Below are 22,490 nucleotides of genomic sequence, written 5' to 3'. Positions count from 1 at the left end.
AATCCATCCAAACTTATAGTTTTTGTGTGTACTGCTACTCAGTCAAGAGAGCTAGGAGCTGAAATGGATTCTATACACTTAATAAGTAGAATATTTATACACCAAGAAATATAAAGTAATGGATAAGAGCCTAGACTCTCTGGAGGTGACTAACGGGGTTCAAATCCTGGTTCTGATATTTAATAGCAATATAACTTTTCTGTGCCTTTGCTTCCTCATTTATAAAATGGGGGCAATAACATCAGATTTACCATATAGTGTGCTGTGAGAACCTAACAATGCCTATCACATTAGTAAGCCTGTAAATAAATACCAGCTATTATTATTCATTTGTAATTTATCTCAAAATTTCTTATCCACTGATACTATTAAAAAACAAATTTTGACTGGCAATCCACAAATTATACTTTATACTTCCAAACTTCTCAAGAAAGGTAAGGGATTTTTATTGAATTGAAGTTTCCCCTCCCCCACCCTCCCATAAAAAATCTGTTACTGAGGCTGAAAGCCACAAAGTCACAAAATGGTTGAATGCGTAATACCCTAACTTGCATGTTAACTGTTTATATTGTACAAAATAAATAGTTCACCACAGTTTACAGGTATGAAATTACAAATTCAATTTTCTTAAAGATTAAAATTTAAACCCTTTTAATTCCTTACTACATCAAATGTTCAACATTATGAATATTAGAGCTTAGCTTGTGTTTTATGCATTTCACAAAATAACACAATTTGGTTGCAAATCCTACCCCATTTTCTTACTATCTATATGTATAAAAAAGCTTGCTCATATAGGGTTAGACAGCAGCTAATTACCTTAGATACTAAAGGTTAAAAAAGGAAAGAAAAAACCCAAGCTGCTTCAGTCCTCATTACATTATGTACCATGGGGATACATATAGTTAAGTCCTAGAGGACAAAGTTCAATAATTAAAATTAGCTGTTTTGTTATCTGGGTAAGAAGTGCAGAAAAACTGTTTAAAAGTGAAAAAGCTTACTGTAACTTTAGCCATAAGGGAAGTATGTCAGCTCTCTGGTGAATCAGGGAATCATCTTCTGCTACAGAATCATAATGCTTGCAGCTATGTCTGACCTCATAATTAATGGAGATCACAGCATAAAATGCAAGCCTGAGGTGCTTTGGGTGACTCAGTCGGTTGAGCGTCTGACTTCAGGTCAGGTCATGATCTCACAGTTCGTGGGTTCGAGCCCAGCATAGGGCTATGTGCTGACAGCTCAGAACCTGGAGACTGCTTCAGATTCTGAGTCTCACTCTCCCTCTCTGCCCTTCCCCGACTTGTGTTCTTTCTTTCTCTCTCAAAAAATAAATAAGTAAACATCAAAACAAACAAACAAACAAAAAAGCCAGCAAGCCTGAAATAAAATTACTGAATCCCCACAGCAAACAATATCTAGGCTTGTTATGATCTAAATGGTTTAAAACCTTGTATTCTAAGTACTAATCATAACAGGATTCAGTGGGCTACTTTAAATACCTGAAGATAAAAACTTACACTAAGGAATTGTGTATACTACAGATGTTTTAGTTGACTGGTCTATAGAATTTGTTAAGTTTCAAGGTCTGCTAAATTGTTCCTATTATAGAAAGGCTGATTGGATACTCAGTACTTGTTCTTATTTCAAATAAGGGTAATAACCAAAGCTACATACTAAACACAGGGTTGTTGTTTTTAAACCGTGACAGGCCCACTATTACAGAAGTTCAAGTTTGAGCTTTGCTTAAAGCAGGTAAACATGTAGAAGTGTAAAAAAATAAATAGAAGAACTGATAAAGCAATTCTCAAATCTCACTGATTTCTTCTCAGACTTATTTTTAAAGTTAGACCTTTTAAAATAATGTCTTCAGATATAACTCAAACATAATTTCACATGAGTATGCTTAAAGCAATCCTCTTAGTAAACTCCCCACCAGACATTAAAAAAAAAAAAAAAAACTCACATAGCTTAAAGTTTGATTTATTAAATATGACAGCAAATCATTCGGTTGTATTTACAACAAAGAATTTATTTTCACAATATTTAAATGACCATGTTTACAATTGCCACGTCACTAACTCGTGCCAGCTTTTTTTCTCCTTTAATACTGTTTCTATAGATAAGCTTGGAAAAGCAGTATTTTGTTAAATCATTAATTTAGCACAAGATATACTATTAAATGCTGGAATTTCCTTGACATTCAAGAATTTATAACAAGAAATGGAATCCTGGGATTAAGAATAAAAGGAAAAAGACAAGGCACCTAATCTCAAACCAGGTAGAGTTGGATGGGAAGTACGGGCGTTTCTAAAGCCAAAGCAATTTCCGTGCCAGTTAAACTCAAACTTTCCACACAGAAGTTTAAAACCGAACTGAAACAGTTTTGCTAGGGTAACAGAAACAAATCCCGCCCCCCCCCCCCCCCAAGCAAATCCTTTGGAGCAACTGTTAGGCAGTATTCACATACAACTTCTTTCTCCAACCAGGAAGGCATGGAATGGAAAACAAAGTGTCAAAGAGAAAAAAAAAGTTACAGCCTGCCAAAAGGTCTTAAAACTACACTTCGCAGCAAAAGGCAAACGACTCCACAGACTGCTGCAAACAGAAGCTGCTCCATTCCCCCATCAGCAGAGGAAGCCACGAGGACCGGAAATTTTGCCCTGGGAAATCTGAGAAGGGGCCCGGAGCCTCCACCAGCACCCTCAGAAGCTGTGGCTGTCAAAGAGGTTGAGGGACCCCAGCACTGGAGAGACATCGGACACTAATTCCACGCCCTTGCCCTTCCCACCACCTCCTCTCCATCCCGCATCGTCAGCCCAGTCGCCTCCGGATGCAAAGAGTAGTCAGGGGGATCGGGGGACTGCGAAGCCGGCGGCCTGAGCGCCCTCTTTACCTGGTCGCAGAGGCGCGGCCAGGCACGGAGGGTGAGCGTGTCAGCGACACGAGCCGCCTGCGCCTTCCCGCCCCGCGCGAGCCAGGTTTCCGAGGCCGCTTCTGCGAGTCTTCGCCCAAGAGGCCACTGGCTGCCAGAGAGGCCAGGGGAGAAACAACAGGCACAGTGTCTTGGAAACAGCCCTGCCGGCCGTCATTCATAATCCGGCGGACCGGAAACCGGGGGTAACGTCACTTCCTTCCGTCGCACAGCCAAAAAGTTTCCCTCCTCACACTGCTGCAGGAACCTTTTTTTCCCCCTCCTCGGAGCCGGCTAGTTCCGGGACCGGTTCGGAAGGAGCCTCCGGGAACGGACGGAGTAGCGGGGCGGAGCGGTGAGTTGTGACGAGCTACCCGGCTCCCAGCCGCCTCTGGGAGGCTCGAGACCTCCGCGAGGGGCGAGGTGTGAGAGTAGTTCCGTGGAGTCTTAGTTTCCTCGCTCTTTAGGGGGAAACTTCGTAATTTGCGGGCGGTCGCGTGCCCCAGGCTGACCGCTCTCTCCCTTCGGTGAGGGCTGTGCTTCCTCCGAGTCTGTTGCGGGTTCGCCTATCTAGGGCACGGCCCCAGGGACTAGGTCTCCAGAACCCCGTCTCGGACCTTCCTCGGAAGGTTTTGGCGACTTCTCTATGCAGCTCCCTCTTTCCGCCTCCCCCCTTCCTCCGGCTCCCTCAAAGACCTTCCCTCCGTGCTAGGCCTTCGGTGTGTCATGCTTTGATCAAAGGCTTGAGATTCTTTTTTCTGAGTGTCCGCTGTCGCTTTTCAGCTAGTCCGTCACTTGGTTGGTTTGGAATCGTGGTCTTTCCACTTTCCCTGCATTTCCAGACATGTCCCTAAGATATCAGTATAACTCAAGGCCAAGAATTCAGTAGAGGAATGAAACGGACAGCATCTTTAAAAAGATTTTTAGTAGAAGGTTGCAAGAGCCTCCAAAGACATAAAGGGCAAAGCCGTTTAGGAGATGGCAACCCTAATATTGCACTTGGTGTGAATAAGTTCAGTTTCCTTTATCTTGTGCACATGCAGATGATCAACTTTGGATGTGTGTGTGTGTGTGTGTGTGTGTGTGTGTGTGTGTTTAAGATTGGCATGTAGGGTAAGAAATGAATATCCAATTTGGGTTGGAGAGATAACAGACGCCCTAGAAAATGACATTTAAACAAAACCTAGTTCATTCATTCAATAAATATTTTTGAGAGTCTAAGTTTCAAACTATGTTAACTGCATAAGACCCTGCCCTCATGGAGTTACAGTCTAACGGGATTAATGAATTTAAGCCAGGTAAAGGAGTAGGAAGAAAGTATTGCAGGTAGGAACACTGTACAGGTCTCTAGTCAAGACCGAGGTGGTTTTATTTATTTTGCTTTTGCTTTTTTGATGCTTGTGAGGCTTAGGGGGTTAGGTGCATGGAAGATGGATTTGAGTTTCTTGTTGCTCTTTTTGTAAAGGGACTTCGTAAGTGGTTAGAATTGTGTAGAAGGAGAGAAAAGACCATTACACTTTACTTTGATCCCTAATAATTCTATAGCCATTATTTTTGGTACTTTGCAAAGTAGCAAAGTAATAGGCAAAAAGATAAATGTAGACTCTCCCTCATAAGGTACTCAGAGTTTTATAGGGAATATAACACTTGTGGGGGAAAAAAAGAGTATGATTCAAGGTAGAAAGTCCTAGTACCATGAGAAAGCACTAATAGATATCCTAGGAGGGAGAGATTATTAGTATTTGGGGTGGAGAAGGACATACCAGCTGAGAATAGAGTCCTCGTGAGAAGTAATATTTGAACATAGAATTTGGACATCTAAAAATAGGTAAAAAGCTTCCCAGACAGAAAAAGTGAGTAGAGGTGTCAAGGCCAGCTAATGGCGCTGCTGTAAAGAGAATCTGTATATGAAGATTTAAAGTTTTTGTGCCAGTTAATGAATTGTCTTTTATAAATGGTAGGCCAAGAGATTAGGCTTTATTTTGAAGGCAGTAGGGAGTTTTAATTTTTGAAGAAGAAAAATAAGAAGGAAAGGAAAATATGTTTCAGGAACATTAATATGTGATTTAGGCCTCAGACTAGATTAACAGAAAGTTGTGTCGTTCATTGAAAAACGTGCAGGACAAGGAACTTTTGGAGGAAGGTATTCATAATACCGATTTTAGTCATAACTAAATTGGGAAACCAGGTAGACATACCTACTCAGCAATTGGAAATGTGGGATTTGAGTTTAAGTGAGATTGGAGTGGTGAAAAATGTGAAACCATCTGCCTAAAGATGACAGTTAAATTAAAAACATAAATAGAAGATAACCCAGGAAGAAAGTGGAAGCAGAACTAAAAAAGATAGATGAGAACAGATACTTGGGCAATACCAAGAGTGACAGGGCTGAAAAGATGAACCAGAGTAAGAGTAGCCAGAGATAGATAGAAGAGAAGAACCAGAAAAGTTAAGCGTAATCGAAATCACGGAGGAGAAAGTTTTTGAAAGAGGAAATGAATACTGTGTATTCACTTGGCCAGCATTTAATGAATACCCACTACCTGCCAGGTACTCTGCTAGGCACACAGTTAACAGCAGCGGGTAAGATCAATCCTGTGCTCATCCTCAGGGAATTTACATTCTAGTGAGAAAGACTGTTTACATAATTAACAGTATAGTAACTATTCCAAACTTCCAGGATGTTTGGGAACAGAATAACAGTAAGACTTCTTATTTTATTTGGGAAGTGTGGGGAAAAAAAATACTGAGATGTGAAGGATGAATAAGATGGGTATGGGACACTTTCTACTGATGTGCTGAGGTGAGAGCGTATGATATGTTGAAAGACTTAAACTAAATTATGTGACTACAACAGTGAGTGAGGAGTGGGAATAGTCTGAGATACTAGATGGTATTTAATGAGTGTGTACACTGTGCCAGGTACTCTTGTAACTATTTTACATGTACTACCAGATCATGTAGGGCATTAGAGACCTCGTTAAGGATCTCGTTCTTTAACCTTTGGACAGCAAGAAGTGCAGAGGGCATTTTAACCCAGTGAATAATACAGGAAGGTATAGAGAGGGACAAGAGTGATTGTGGGGAGACTGATCAAGCTAATATGGTAGGCCAGATAATAGGTGGTGATAGCTTGGTCTAGGGTGGTGGTAGCAAGGATCGAAAAAAGTAGATGAATTTGAGGTATATTTAGGAAGTTTGGCGACTGAACACAAGGGTGTAGGGTGAGGGTTCAGGAAGTAGGAGGAGTAGCTGATACTCAGGTTCTGGCTGGAGCAGTGGGGTTAAGTATCATTTGAGAGAGGGAATGCTAGAAGATCTGGTTGGGAGACAGAAGAAGAGGTTATGAGTGGCTCTGTTAGGGACATGTTGAATAGGAGGCACCAGTGAGATACCCATTTAAAGCTGGCATTTGGATCTTGGAAGAGATAGATGGGCCAGAGAGATAAATTTATAATCCGTGGCAAAAGAGTATATATCAAATTGTCTAGCACAGTAATTCTCAAGCTTTTAGAGTGGATCAGAATCACTTTGAAGGCTTAATACAGATTTCTGTGCCCGGAGTTTTTTCTTCAGTTGGTCTCATGGTAGAGACCAAGAGTTTACATTTCTAACAGGCTCCCAGGTAATGCCTGTGCTTCTGATCCAGATGTCACATTTTGAGAGAAAGGTGTAGAGTGAGACAAGAAGAGACCCAGAACTCACTTAAGTTGAAGTGGAATAGGAACCTACAAAAAGGCTAAGAAAGAAGTAGGAGGAAAAAACAAGATCTGTTTACCTAAAGCTATGAATACGGTGGTGAGAACATTTTCATGGACGGAATGGTGGGACAAACGCCAAATTGCAGGATTAAATGCAGCATAAGTAGAAGAATGAAAAAAGGGAGTATAGAATGAGGATGACTTTCTGAAGGAAGTTTTGCTATGAAATGAGGAAGACCGGATAGAAGAGGCTTGAATATATTTAAATGTAAATGAAAAGATGCCAGTAGAAAGAAAGAGAGAGAGGGTGATGGAGAGGACATAGTAAATAATCCGTAGTTCAGGGTCCAGATGGGGAAGGAAAAGGTAGAATCCAGTTACAGGTAGCATTACATGGAGAGCCACCTCTTCATTTATCAGGTAGGAAAAAGGAAAGGATGGGTGCAGGTAAGTTTGTAGATGTAGTGGCAGGATGTTGATTTAGTTTCTCTCTGACAGCTTTTGTCTTCTCTGTGAAATTGGTGAAGACATCTACTGAGATACTGTAGCAGTTTCAAGGAAAACGGAGAAAGTGTAACTGATCTTGGCAGAAAGTAGGGAAGTGAGTTGAGGAGAGAAGCATGATAGGATTGCTAAATCGTGTTGAGTGCCTAGATGAGATTGGTGACTCTACAGATGCAGAGTATGTATTCCTCTCAGCTGCATTTAAGAGTTTGGGTGCAGGCAGGGAGAAGGTAAATAACAGGATGGATGGCTAGAAAGTAGATGAAATTATAGGACTATAGAACACGGGTGTTTAGAGAAGAGAGTCTTTGAAAGGCTGGACCATGAAATATAGGACAGGAAGTAAAATGACATACTGTAGGGGCGTCTGGGTGGCTCTGTTGGTTAAGAGTCCAACTTTGTCTCAGGTCATGATCTCACAGTTCGTGGGTTTGAGCCCTGCGTTGGGCTCTGTGCTGACAGTGCAGAGCCTGGAGCCTGCTATGAGTTCTCTGTCTCCCTCTTTCTCTCCCCCTCTGCCATTCATGCTCTGTCCTCTGTCTCAAAAATAAATAAGCATTAAAAAAATTTTTTAATGACATACTGCAGATAAATCTAGATGGATAGAGGTGGGAAAAAGAGGTCACTGTTTAGTGGGAATTTCTGTGCTATATGCATTTGCCATAGATCATTCCTATCATGAGCTAAGAATTCTCACTGAGGATTAGAATTCTAAAAAACAAGTCCTAGGTGTGTGTGTATATATATATATATATATATATATATATATATATATATAAATAGATATATACAGATATAGATACATGAAAGAAACTTAATGCTTTAAATGTAGAATTAATTTAAAATCTAGGTGTTGCTTTAAAAAAAAGAATGTCAGAAAATTAGTAATTACTACTTTAAAAAATGTCAATAACCTAGGAATGGGATAGTAGTGGTATTGGTGGGAGTGAATTCTTAGCTCTAATCCTCAGTAAGAATGATATATGGCTCTTTTCCAGTCTGTTTTGGTCATGGATTTTGGAATATACAGGGAAGGAACTATATAAAAGTTAACATAATTTGGTACAACTCCAGGAAAATATTTTTGGTTATAATAATAAAGGAGATAAATTGAGAAATTAGTTGCTGACCTCTTTAAGGACTTCAGTAGCTGAAAAATAAATTTTACTATGTGTGCATTTGTCCGTAAGAAAGGAGAAGTAATAGAAACTAGAGAAAGCAATATAAAAGGGTGAGGAGGGGCACCTGGGTGGCTTAGTCGGTTGAGCATCCAACTCTTGATTTCAGCTCAGGTCATGATCTCACTGTTTTGTGGGTTTGAGTCCTGCATCCTGCTCTGTGCTGATGGTGCAAAGCCTGCTTGGGATTCTCTCTCTCTTCCTCTCTCTCTCTGCCTCTACCCGACTTGCACTGTCTCTGTCTCTCTCAAAATAAATAAATAAACGGTAAAAAAAAAAAAAAAAAAAAAGTGAGGAAAAGTAAGATAGAAAACTAAAATATATAGGATAAAACATGTAACTGAGTGTTTTATTTTAGGCCCAAATACTGTTTTCTGTTTGATGTGGGAAAGAAGTTGAGGCAAGGAGGTGCCAATAAGGAGAAAGCAGAGGGAACTAAGAAACTGGAGGCCTCTATAAATTCAAAATGCAGGTGGAATGCAAGGAAAGAAATGGGGGACAGGGGGAGGAGGCAAAATAAAGGAAGGTTGACCTGGTACCTTGAAGAGGTTCCTTAGTGAAAACAGTGGAAGAGATAAAAAGATACAAGATTATAGTCAAAAAAAGGAGAATAATTGTGGCTACTTTCAGGCTTTGGTGGCTGAAGATGAAGCTCTTTGGGATTGAAGATCTAAGTAAACTAGGAAGCTGGAGAAGATCATCAATATAGATGCTAAAATTGCCAGAGACGACAGTGGGGAGAAGTAAGAAGATGAGCCTAGTGCAAATGTTCCATACCTTAGCAACCAGGAAGGTATAGGTATAGATTTCAAGGGAAGATGTTGATAAATGGTGGCCATGGAATGTTTCTCCAAAAGCAGCTATATGGAATAAGATCTCTGTAGACCTCTTTGCTCTTTGAGTAGGAAGTCGAAGGAGTACCACTTGGGAGACCATGGTAAAAAGGAGATGTAGTGGGGGAAATAGTAAAGGTAAAGAGATGCAAGGAGTGCTTGAAAAACAAGGTAGAAAATATAGGGGAATATATAGATAATGAGTAGGGGCTAGAAGATTATGGGCAGCCAGCAATGAAGTTATTGTGGAGGGAGGGAAGGGCTTAGCTGAATGAAAGTACTGGAAGGCCTTTCTACGGAAAGGTAGTTTGTACCTTAAGCAGCCTTGATGTATACATACTAGGGAAAGGAAAACTAGCAGTTGCTGGATAGACTAAAGCATTGGCCTCCAAACTTGTCTCATCATTCCCTGAGGGTGAAATTGAGCACACTTCATTATATGTGTTATCAATTATATGTCTACACTGCTATCATTCTGTGTATTAATAGCGTATTTTTAATAAAAAATTAAAAATAGAAATTCTTATATTTTTTCCCTATATTCCACTATTAAGACCTTTGAGACATGTTAGTAATTTAGGGCATGGGTACAAAGCCTATTCAGTTTTATAACTGCAGGATAATATAAAAAGAACAGATTCCAAGGTTCCAGTTGGAATGTTGGTGTTGATGACATGACTTCTGTAGTCTTATAAGCTAGGCACTGACTCTTGTCACCTAATCTGTAACGCAAACCTTTTGTCTGTGATTATGGAAATACGTAACAGTAAATACCTTGCTTCTGGTTTCCAGCATAGAAATTTCAAGGAATTGTTTTTCTAGTATATTGGAAGGATTCTTCTCCATATTAGCCCTTTGGTCAGCACCTCATAAAACAGATTGTTCTGGATAAGTAAATGCTGTGCTTTTTAACTATAAAAAGTTTGGTCAATAAAAAGGTTAGGCCATATTCCCCTTGAGCACTCAGGAGGAATGGCAGGTTTACTCTTTTCATCATGGACATTTTAATGAGGAGCTATTCTCCAGAAAATATGTATAGTAATCAGCCTATACCATGAGTAAATTTAAAAAAAACCTTTCTGTACCTATCATCTACATAGATGATGTATGTAATAATATAGTCTTAAGTGACAGATTGCTTCTCAGTTTTCATTAAATTACTAATACAACTGTTTGAGGTAGATAATTGTCCTTTTAGTATTGGCTTTGGGATTCATGGATGATTCAGGTGTTTCATTAGAGTACGGAATTTGACAATAATTTTGAGGCTATCAGAAAGGTATCTAATACCGTCTTGAAAACTAAAAAAAAAAAAAAAAAAAGCCTGTAGGTGTGGGGGTGTGTTTCCTGTCAAAGTTGGAAAGGGATTGGGGAGAAGTAGATGGGGAAGGAACAAACAAAATTCATCTTTAGTCTGAACTTTCATATGCCAAGATTCAACCTACAGCAAGGTTTAATGGCTTTATAAACCCCTGAAAATGAGAGATTACTGTGGAATTGCTGATAGATCTTTAACTCTAACAGTACATGTGTGTTGCATTATTACATTATTAACCTCAAGGATAGAAGACAGTTTCAAGCCCTAGAATATTGATCAAAGGATTGAACACAAAGTATACATTTTTATTTTAATAATTCCTTGCCTGGGGTAATATTTGAAAAAGTGACACAAGAATTAGAACCACATGATAGCATTGGTATTAGCTGAAAACAAAATTTTTTAATGTTTTGGAATTTCATAAGCCTTTGATGTACATCTTCACTGTATTTTAAGCTAATGACACAGAACATTATCACAGGCCCTATGGGAGAGATTTTATATTATGTATATAAATTATATTATGTATATATAATTTTTTGGTAGTAACTATGGCACCATTCCTCAGAGACCTTGCTTTTTAAAAGTAGGTTAATGCATGAGATACCACAATCTAAATGTAGTCCAATAGATTATCTTAGTATGTTTTCTGAGGCATTCAAGAATGGAGTTGAGGACTAAGGAGATTTAAAAAAGGTAGTTGAGGTTAAAGTTGCAGCAATGACCTTTAGCTCATCACCTGATGTTTCCTTTAACCATTGTTCTCCTGCCATGCCTCGCCGCCTCAAATCTTTTTTTTTTTTTTTTTTTTTTTTGGTAATGGAAATAAGGTTTGAGAGAAGAAATTTTGACATATGGTAAACCTGACCTAAACACATCAAGTTCCTGTACACTGAACTGTAAGTGTATATTTTAAAACCCTGAGGAAGGTGCTCTGTGGCAGGGAGGAGCTTATCTGCATTTCAAATTCAGGATTTGAATTTGAATTCATGGTCTGGATACACACAACACTGATAAGGTTCTTGCTTCAGGGGAAACGAAGTTGGTAGGAATAACAAGGAAATTTACTTTTCTTCTGATGTTTCAGATTTTGTATAATGGGCACAGTATTACCTATTATAAATAAAAGAACCTGATAGATAAACTTTAACATAGATAATTGCTTATTGTCTCTAAATTAATCCCCCCTTTCTTATTTTCTTCAGGTGTTTGCAATGGCTGCTGCTGTGAACTTGGAACTTGATCCTATTTTTTTGAAAGCACTTGGCTTCTTACATTCAAAAAGTAAAGATTCTGCAGAAAAGCTAAAGGCACTACTTGATGAATCTTTGGCTCGGGGCATTGATTCAAGTTACCGTCCATCTCAAAAGGTACCTGCAAGAATTAAAAGCTTGGGGGGAGTTTTGTAAGGCCTGCAGTAGAACAGTGTTAATATTTAGATCATCTTAAAACAGTCTCCCTGCCAAAATAATCTTTCATTGTGGCATGAAGAAATTATATTCTTTAGTGTTCTATTCTTCCTTCATGTTTTCAGAGAACTTTTACTCTACATGGAAAAGTTAGCTGGGTGTGAGGGATACTCTGTTCTACTTTATGTGTAGGGAAACCTACTTATTTATGATTTAATTTCTAATTGTTTCTCATCCCCCCAAAATTTTAAGCTACTGGATGAAACCGTGACTTGTAATTATTCTCTAATGTTTTAATGTTTAATGAAGTAAAAGGACAAAGTTTGCAATGAAGTACATTGAATATGGATAGGATACTTTAAGGGGAAAAGGAGGTATATGGATAAATTATGACAACTATGTGGCTCCAACTTTGATAATGACAAAGCAGCCAAACAACTTTATGTGAAAAGAGTATACATTTTGGAACCAGACAAACCTGTTTTGAATCCCAGTTTGCCTCTTACTAGTTGTGTAGTAATAGATAATGTATCTTGAACATTTATTGTGTTTCAGGTATTTTTCTGCTTGGTGTGTGTGTATAATTAATTTTAATTGTGATAATGATCTTTTGAAATAGGTGTTATTTATTTTCATTTAAAAATAAGGAAACCAAGGTACACAGTAACTTCATTTCCCCCAGCCTCTATTTCTTCATTAGTAGAATGGAGGTAATAAGGATTACCTTGCAAAATTGTGAAAATTAAATGAGATAAAGCATGTAAGCCACCTAGTGCAGTATCTACCCGGTACATAATAGGCTCTTAGTGAATGGCAGCATTTATTATATTTGTAATACCTGAGACATTCTTTCAAACCTTTCCAAAGCTCTAGAGCCCTGAAACTCCAAAGTCATCCAGGTCTTTGGACCCAGATAACAAGATGAGAAAAGGAAGACAGGATTACATCACTAGCTCAGTCTAACCCACAATCTCAAATTAAAGACAGGCCCAAGTCCCAGACTCAGTGCCCAACACTAGCTCTAGTATTCTCAAGCCTTTTTATTGCCCTTTGAATAGTAGCGCCATTGTGTCCTCATTTCTTCTACCATTCTCATTCTGGTAAATTCAGTGAGTTCAAACTTGCCAAATTATACAGCTCTACAAAACACACTAGTAAGTTCATTCTGCTCTGAATGTTGATAATATCCCAATAGGTAAAACCTATTATTACTAAAGAAGCAGTACTGTATTTTGAGATTCTCAAACAGAAGTTCATCTATTAAAGTACATGAAAAATTTGTTTTGATTAAAAAGCCTCCTGCCCTTAGATTTCTAACTAGAGTTACTTCTTATTGATCAGTTTAGAGAAAATACTGTCAGGTATTTAAAAACCGTAGATTCATTTCATTGTAGCCTTCAGCTGCCATTTACATCTCTAGAGAGAGAATCACCTGGAGGCAGTGGTATGCTTATAAACATTGACAGCTGGCTCTCCAAGTGTAATTGCAACATAAAAATCAGTTGATATCTTCATTTACATCGTTCAGTAAGTCCTATGTGAAGTAATGAACTTAGATGGGACCCAGTCAGTTAAATGTCTGACTCAGGATTTCAGCCCAGGTCTTGATCTCCTTGTTCGTCAGTTCTAGCCCCATGTTGGGGTTTTCTTTCTCCCTCTCTCTGCCCCTCCCCCTCTTGCTCCTAACCTCTCTCAAAATAAACTTTAAAAAAAAAAAAAAAACTTAGAACTTAACTCCTCCGCCAATGACTTGTAACTTTTTTGCTGAATTAGATAATAGTTTTCAAATGCCTACAAGATTATGTTTTTCGTTTTTTTATGTTACACTTTTAAATTAATCTGCATTGCTAACATTTTTTCCATCCCTTTCCTAAGTCTACATGAATGGTCACCAAACTTTCTGTAAAGTATCAAATAGTAAATATTTTAGGCTTTGTGGGCCACATGGTCTCTGGCACAACAATCTAATTCTGCCATGGTCGCATGCAAGTGCCACAGATAATACATAAAATGAATGAGTATTGCTGTGTTCTAATGTAACGTTATTTATAAAAAACAGGCAATAGGCCAGATTTGGCCTCCAGTCCTCAGTTTGCCAACACCTCCTCTAGACAGCACAATAAATCAAGTGCAACTACCAAGAAATCGAAAGCCCCATTCTTTATCCCTTCCCCATTTCTTCCTCCTTGGAGGTTGCTACTGTTCTGAATCTAATGTATATCGTTCCTATTTGTATTTTTCTACATTTATCTGCTGTCTCAAAAAAGTAGACTGCACTCAGATGTGCTAGTTTTATTTAGAATGGTAGGAAATGCCCTCCTTTTTTGAAGGGCGATTCCAAGAGGTATCTTATACATAAACTTTTTATACTATTAGTAATACATAGCAAGTGTAAATATCTGCAAAGTGGTAATATAAGAACAAGGATTGGAAGCATAAAACAGAGTAAGAAGACGAGTCAGGGGTGCCTGGGTAGTTCAGTCCATTAAGCATCCGACTTCGGCTCAGGTTATGATCTCGTGTTTCATGTGTTCAAGTCCCACATCAGGCTCTGTGCTGACAGCTCATAGCCTGCAGCCTGCTTCGTGGATTCTGTCTCCCTGTCTGCCCCTCCCCTGCTCGTACTCTGTCTCTCTCTCTCTCTCAAAAACTAATCAAATGTTAAAAAGAAAAAAAAAAATTTTTAAATAAAAAAAAAGACAAGCCAGAGACTGGGTGAAAATATTTGTAAATTATATGTCTGATGAAGGACTTGTATCCAGAACCTATAGAGAACTTTTTTTAGAGTCATTAATAAAACAAACAACTCCATTTTTTAAAAAGGACAAAACATTTTAATAAAAACTTCTAAACAAAATAACGTATGGTAGACAAGCACTTGAAAAACTATTCAACATCATTAGACATTAGGTAAATGGAAATTGAATCCATAGTAATACACTACTATATACCTATTAGAATGTCTAAAAGTAAAAAGAGGATGTGTTGATGAGGATGTGAAGGAACTAAGACTCTCATATACAACTGGTGGAAATGGAAAATGGCATAACACTTTGGAAAATGGTTTGGCAGTTTTTTAAAAAGTTAAACATACACCTCATATAATCCAGCCATTTCACTCCTAGACATTAATTGTGGAGAAATGGAAGTAAATATCCATATAAAGGTTTGTACATGAATGGTCATAATAACGTTATTTGTAATAGCCCCAAACTATAAACAAGTATCCACCAATGGATAAATGGATAAACAAGTGGTATATCCATTCAGTAGAATATTACTCAGCAATATATAAGGAATGAACTATTGATATACTGCACAATATGAATCAATATCAAAATAAGTAGACTGAGTGAAAGAAGCCAGAAAAAGGAGTATACACTGTATGATTCTGTTCATATAAATTTCTAGGAAATGTAAATTAATTTGTAGTTCCAGAAAGCATTGTTGCCTGAGGATGGGGGGACATAGTTTCTCTAGGATGTATGCCTCTAAGAGTAATTATAGTGGGCCACAAGGAAACTTTGGGGGATGATGAATATGTTTATTATGTTGATTGTAGTGCTGGTTTCACATGAAACTTAGCAAATTTTATACTTTAATAGATGCGGTTTGTATATCAATTATTTCTCAATAAATCTGTTTAAAGAAATGGATGTTACATTGGCCAAACACGATAATTTTTAACTGAAAATCGTTTACATTTGTGGTCTACTTTCTACAATTGGTTAGAACAGTTGATTATAGGTATCTTTTTATTTCATCTCTTAGGATGTGGAGCCACCCAAAATTTCAAGTGCAAAAGCTATTTCTGTTAAGCAAGAGCCCAAAACATCCTCCAGTCTTCCTTCTGGCAATAATAATGGCAAAGTCCTCACAACTGAAAAAGTAAAGAAGGAAGCTGAAAAGAGACCAGCTGATAAAGTAAGAATTTAATCTAGTTTTTAAAAAAGGAAATCAATTGTGCTTATAAGCAGGAACAATTCTTTGGTGTTCACTTCTTTTACATAATAGTAGGTAAAAGTACACAATAATTACCCAGTAAACATATTTGGATAATTATAGATGTCGGTTTTTTGAAAAATCAGTAAAACTTAGAAACTGTTTTTTTTTAACCATTTATTAAAGTCATTGGCAACACGCAGTTGAGCCCTAGGCGATGTGCTAATTTCAAGTATAAACTTTAATCCATAACTTAAATATTAAATATTCTAAATGGAACAGTTGCTGAGAAGAAAAGATAGGAAGGAATAAGTGACTAAATGTGAAATTTGTTACAAGATGATGTGTACCTTAACAGAGCTACAAATAAGTCTTGGATTGCCTATTTTGAATGATTTTTGCACATAGTCAATTATTGAGATTTTAGCACTTCGTAAAAAATACATTAAAAAAATCTTTAGTAATCCCTGCCCTTAAAGTGGAGTATATTAGTCCCAAATGTTTTCATACTTGTGATAAATATTGGCTATTCGTAAACTATATTGTTTTCTGTGCTTTTAAATTTATATAAATGGTATCATACTGTACATGTATATCTTTTGGCAACTTTTTCATCACTCAGAAATGTGCTTTTGAAATTCATCTGTGTTGATACATGAAGATCTATTTCTTTCAGCTACCATGTAACATTTATTCAGTAAGTAAATCAGTTTATCCATTTCCCTACTGATGAGGAGTTAGTTTATTTCTCTTTTTTTTCTAGTACAATGGCACTTCAGTGAGCTGCTTTAAAGATAAATTCTTTGTGCACATGGTGATAGTTTCTATAGGATGCATATCCGTAAATGGATGTAATAGGATAGGCACCTCTTCAACATTACTAGACATTGCCAATTACTATCCAAAGTGCATGTACTAAATTTATATTCTCACGAATAAAGTATAAGAATTGCAAATTCTCCATGTCTTCCCAGACTTTTTAATTGTTGCCAATCTGACAGATACATCTATAACATTTATATCTTAAAGAGAGGAGCCAGAATTTGCTTTGAAGTAAATATGGCAATATCTGGATAACTGGTAGATAGTTTGCTATTTACTTCTTTTCAATATGTTTTAAATATTGGTAGTTTATAATTTAAAATATTTAAAATAAAAACTACCCTTAAAAATAGCCTTGTTAGTGCTGTGGCTTTTCAGGGCATATAAGTAAATCCATTGAGCTTCCAAAATTCTTTAATGGATAAAAGAATAAAAAGACAAATACAGTTACATGCTAAAATGTTCTGATTTTTATTTCTACCTTGCTGGTTTCTTTTAATGTATTGATGATGAATTTATTATAAGTCTTCTACAGATCTTTAGTGTTTATATCTGCCCCTAACTATCTATGTCAAAATATCTATCAAGTGGACTTGATCATTGTGCAGTGTCTATCTTATCCATCTCTCAGTGATTTAAAGTTTATTCTAACATGTTACTTACTAATTGGGTGCTTTTTATAGATGAAATCAGACATCACTGAAGGAGTTGATATTCCAAAGAAACCTAGATTGGAGAAACCAGAGACACGGTCCTCTCCTATTACTGTCCAAACTAGCAAGGATTTAGCTATGGCTGACCTTTCCAGTTTTGAGGAGACCAGTGCTGATGATTTTGCCATGGAGATGGGATTGGCCTGTGTTGTTTGTAGGTAAGTTTTCACAGGTTCTTTTGTTTTCATGAAGAACAAAGAAAAAGAAAACAAAATCAGACCAATTGTTGGGTGGGTTTTTTTTGTTTTTATTATTTGGTGGTGGGTAGTAGATAGATGAGTAAATTATTCTCTGTGAACTGCCCCATCTAACAATTTAACATCTTGAAAACTATTAAATATTTTATCTTTCTTACTGTGGCATCTTTAATCTATTATGTCATAGCAGCATTTTCTGCATTCTTGGGTTCTAGAGGGAAACCAATTATTGTGTTATTCTTTAGTGATGAAGAGTATTTAGCAGAGTCAATTATTTCTGTTCTTTTTAAGAAGTCTGTGTTGCTTTATTTTTCCTTCTGAATTGTTGATAGTACTTATAAAATAGGCTGTTATACATCATTTTCTAAACACCATAAAATCATTTCCTAGAAATAATGGAAAAGAAGTAAATGAATCACGTAGATTATTCTGAGTGTTGTTTTAAAACATGGATACATAATTATAAAAACATGAATAATTTTGCTTATTAGGAGATGCACTGTAGAAATCTGAATAACTGAATTTGAAACTCCTTGATGCAAAGGGCTATATTTTTAATTGTTAATGGTTTTTACTGCCTAGCACAACAAAAGATTACCATCTTTGTTGCTGTTTTCTTCATGAAAATGTTAGATTCTGGTGCATTGGAACTGAGTAAATAAGTTTTTGTGAGCCTTGTAGAGAATGAGTTAATGTATTTCTGAATAGAAACATTTGTTACAGCTTCATTGTTTTCACATATATTTATTTCAAACTTCATCTACCATAAAGTTTATCACTTTTAAATAAGAAATAAATGGTATAGTAATAATGGAAAGAGAACTAGTAACTGTAACCTTCCATTTGGAGAGTTCTTATGATAGTCTAAGTCTGTGGTGAGTGCTTTTTGAGCTGTTGGAATTCATATATATATATATATATGTATTTGTGTATATATATACATATACATATATATATATTTAAGTATTTTGAGAGAGAGAGTGGGGGAGGGACAGAGAGAAGGTGAGAGAGAATTCCAAGCAGGGTCCACACTGTCAGCGCAGACCCTGACACAGGACTTGATATGACAAACCACAAGAACATGACTTGAACCAAAATCAAGAGTCAGCCACCCAGGCGCCCTAGAATTTATATTTTATTGATACACGTCCTATTCAGCTGATAACACATGTATTTATTGAACACCCATATTTGCACAGCAATATACTAAACACTGTAGATAATTGGGTCCTATTTCCACCTTTATATATAAGTCAATTTAAATATATAGACAACTTATTTTTAATGAACTTGTATGTTAATGAAGAAGAAAGAACAGCATGTAGGTAACAAATATAAAGGAATATAATAGAAGTATAGAGAAAATATTATGAGACTGTTGGACAACTAGCCAAAGTCTACTTTCTGGGAAAAAGAAAAAAATTACAATGCGAAATGGCAAAGAGAATATAGCCAAATTCAGTTACTGAGGCACCTTGTGTTCATAGTTGAGCACAAGCTTTAAAAACTCTAACATGTGCAGGCTACATGTTAGAGCTTATTATTTTCTTGTTTGGTGTTCACCTTCTTTAATATATCACATTTACAAAATCAACCCTAAAATGGCTTTAAATTGTTGCATTCAAATAAGTGCAGTGTTTAATGGTTATTTTCTTAGGCAAATGACGGTGGCATCTGGAAATCAATTAGTAGAATGTCAGGAGTGCCATAATCTCTACCACCAAGACTGCCATAAGCCTCAGGTGACAGACAAGGAAGTGAATGACCCTCGCCTTGTGTGGTATTGTGCCCGATGTACCAGACAAATGAAAAGAATGGTAAGAATCTTTTTTTTCTCTATTTTAAATGGTCTCTGTCATTTTTTTGCTGATAATTGCTTTTCAAAATAAACATTTGAACCTTTAAGTTAGTTGAAAAAAAAATTACAAATACTGATTATTTAAATGTTTGTATGTATAGTGTATATGTATGATTTATGTATCTATGCCTAAACTCTTAGACCATGTTATATCCATTTTTCTCTGTTCAGCTTTTAGCTTATTCTATTATAGATAAACAAGATTAGAGACTCACAAAATATTAATGTTTGTTACTAGTATGTCAGTGTATTTACAAACATTTAGAAATACTACAAAGCACTGTGGGAAATGGTGAGATATAAAGCCCTGGTCTTTGGTGAGTCTGGTAAGGACATTTTGAAAATGTCTGTTCCTGAGTGGCTGAAACCATCAAACTCACAAGCTGTTTACAGAGACATTATTTGTATATGCATCTGTGTCTTTCCATGTGTGTTTCTCTATTCTTCTGTCTTTTCCTCCTCATTGTCTTTGAGTGACCATTTATCTCATTTTCCCAATGTACTTTCATTTTCTACTGCTCACTAACATAACTGCCTTTAACATCATACTGAAATGCGTTTCCATTTGTTATATTGGATAACATTGTAACTTTTATTCATTTAAAAAATAGATAAGTGAACTTAATTTTCCTTTAAAGAAATCCAGTGACTTATTTGCTTCTCCTCTTCTTCCTTCCCTTAGAGTAGGGATTCTTGATAGAAGAATTTTCATGTCTGTTAACCAAATAAATTTCTACATAGACTTTTCTGGTCAAATGTATCTTTTTTAAAGTTAGGAATATTTAGTTAAAAGTAAAAATTCAGGATACCTATTTTACTTTTCAGTCAGTTAAATCAGAAATAGGAAATGTTTGGGGCACCTGGGTGGTTCAGTCGGTTGAGTGGCTGACTTTGGCTCAGGTCATGATCTCGCAGTTTGTGGGTTCAAATCCTGCGTCAGGCTCTGTGCTCACAGCTTGGAGCCTGGAGCCTGCTTCAGATTCTGTGTCTCCCTCTCTCTGACCCTCACCACTCAGCTCTGCCTTTTTCTCTGTCTCAAAAAATAAACATTAAATATATATATAATATGAAATGTTGTTATTTCCTATTAATCTCACTAGTATGTATACTTTCAGTTTGTAACAGGGATTTTCTGTGACAAGGTATAATTTTTCTTAGTCTGATTTTTATTTAGTTTATTGTTTAAACTAGTCTTCCAGGACCTCAACCAAATGATTATGGGTGAGCAATATAGTGCATTCCAGGGCACTGACAGAAGTAGTCACTAAGAATTGATAATAGTAAAAATAAATAATTTGTGACCATAATGTCTTTCTTTAGTACACTTTCAAAGGTTTTTTTTACTGTTACTCTATTGTAAAGTTTCAAGTAAGTAAACACTACTCTCAAAGTATTTTCTCCTCCATTTTATATGACTTAGTTTGCACCAAATGTATGTTTATGGTTCTGACCCTGTTTCTGGAATGAACTTCGGCAGCTGACCCGATATCCAACAGTAACTTTAACATCTTTAAAATTGAAATTGTTTTCTTCTCCACTCAGTTTTTCCCCCAGTTGCCTGAATGAGAAAACATTATTCTTGATGCCTCTCTTAATTCCATATTACTTTGTTCACCAAATTTGCTGGTTCTTCCTCTTATCCATTTCTTGACTCTGTTCATTTTGCCCATTATTACCTTGTTCCACAAATCCCTCACTTCTTGTCTGTTGCTTTAGCCTCTTAAGGAGGCTTCTCGCTTCCTTTCAATCCACTTTATTCACTTCAGTTAAAACAATTAGAATTATTCTTCTAAAGTACTTATCTAATTTTATCTACTTAAATACACCCAATGGCTCTCAATTACTTATATAATGAGATTATACACATTAGGGGGAATTTACAGACCTTCTCTCTTTGACCCAAGTCTGTCTTTGTATTCCTTTCTCCCACCACTTCACCGTATACACCCGTACACTCTGGCCATGCCAGACTAAGTGTATCATTCCCTGATTATGTGGTGAGCTTTCCTGTTCCCTTCTCCTCTTTTCTTCATCTCAGGTATCCTTTATTCTTTATCTGCTTTACAAATTAAATGTGTAATTAATTTGATCAGTAAGACCATGTCTCATTCATTGGCATAGCACCAGAGCAGAGCTCAGGACTAGACATGTGCTACATTCTGTTGTTCTCAGTTTAAGGTATGTAAAATGGAGGAAATGTGGGTTAGTACCAGAAATAGTAAGTTTAGTCCATATGTCCAACGGTTAAAGTACTGAATGGAGAGCCATAACTAATGTTAAAACATGATTGGAATTCACTAAGAATAGACTTGGAGAAATACCAAAAGCCATGATCTGAAGTGAGCCTAAAGATCAGGATCCAGTAAACACAAAATAATGAGAGAAAGGAATTTGGAAATAGTGTGGGTGCTACACCTAGTCATTCTAACTATAATTGCTTTCAGTGAGGTTCCGATACGTGCATTGGTTATTGCTTCAAGGAATTTTAGAGATACTATAAATAGCATCTTATATCCCCATTCTCCTCACACTAATTTCTCCAACTAGGGCAGGTTCCGCAGTACACATTATTATAGGAAGACCTAGTTAAGAATGTTGTGATAGTGTGTGGCAGGCTCCAAGATCGTTCTTCAGTTCTATAATGTTCTCTTTACCACGTAATGGGTTTTGCCCTAGTGCTATGTTGGAGATTCATATGACTTACTGAATTGGTTTTCAATCTAGGGTAGTAACACACCTACTCAGCAGCATTTAGCAATACGTGGTATTTTTGATTGCTGCCATACTGGCAATTATTGTCCTGAGTGGGGAATTTCATATATTCTGCAATGTGTGAAGCAGTCACCCAATGAAAAATTATAGTACCTTGTTGAACAGCACCAAGTCAGTGATAATATCCTATTTCCCAAAACTAGTATTTACCATCAAAGGACCAAGGGCTTTGGGTGTTTCTTACTCAACTTCTAAGATGGCTAGGTGATATAGAGGAGCCAGAAGATCCAAACATGATCTTCTATGTAGAGGCCTTTTCTTGGCTGCATTATAATGAATCTTCATCTGCTAATGCATACAAGTTAGGTCAGTCTTCAGAGTTTAACCTCTGG

The 22,490-nt window shown here is 36.8% G+C and overlaps 2 protein-coding genes across 5 annotated transcripts in view; one reads left to right on the top strand and one right to left on the bottom strand.

Annotated features, from left to right (window-relative positions):
- The window catches only part of GSTCD (glutathione S-transferase C-terminal domain containing), a 129,854-nt gene extending 126,735 nt beyond the window's left edge, over positions 1–3,119 (bottom strand). Inside the window, exon 1 of one of the 2 annotated variants that reach the window (XM_060654501.3) lies at positions 2,894–3,119. The gene's annotated coding sequence lies outside the window, so the exon portion shown is untranslated. Of the gene's footprint in view, positions 1–1,001; positions 1,074–2,893 lie in introns of those variants that run through there. The other variant, XM_060654502.2, reaches the window with a different exon arrangement.
- A 37-nt stretch (positions 3,120–3,156) lies between these two features.
- INTS12 (integrator complex subunit 12) overlaps positions 3,157–22,490 on the top strand; it is a 35,259-nt gene continuing 15,925 nt past the window's right edge. For 2 of the 3 annotated variants that reach the window (XM_060654504.3, XM_060654503.3), the window contains exons 1-5: positions 3,157–3,266; positions 11,651–11,815; positions 15,626–15,778; positions 17,302–17,489; positions 19,186–19,345. In XM_060654504.3, the coding sequence (XP_060510487.1) occupies positions 11,660–11,815; positions 15,626–15,778; positions 17,302–17,489; positions 19,186–19,345 (657 nt within the window). In that variant the 5' untranslated portion in view covers positions 3,157–3,266; positions 11,651–11,659. Of the gene's footprint in view, positions 3,335–11,650; positions 11,816–15,625; positions 15,779–17,301; positions 17,490–19,185; positions 19,346–22,490 lie in introns of all 3 variants that reach the window. The other variant, XM_060654505.2, reaches the window with a different exon arrangement.

Source organism: Panthera onca, chromosome B1 (genome assembly GCF_046562875.1).
Source record: "Panthera onca isolate mPanOnc1 chromosome B1, mPanOnc1 haplotype 2, whole genome shotgun sequence".
NCBI lineage: Eukaryota > Metazoa > Chordata > Mammalia > Carnivora > Felidae > Panthera > Panthera onca.
The sequence above is the reverse complement of the archived record's forward strand: the minus strand, read 5'-3'. Positions and strand labels throughout refer to the sequence as shown.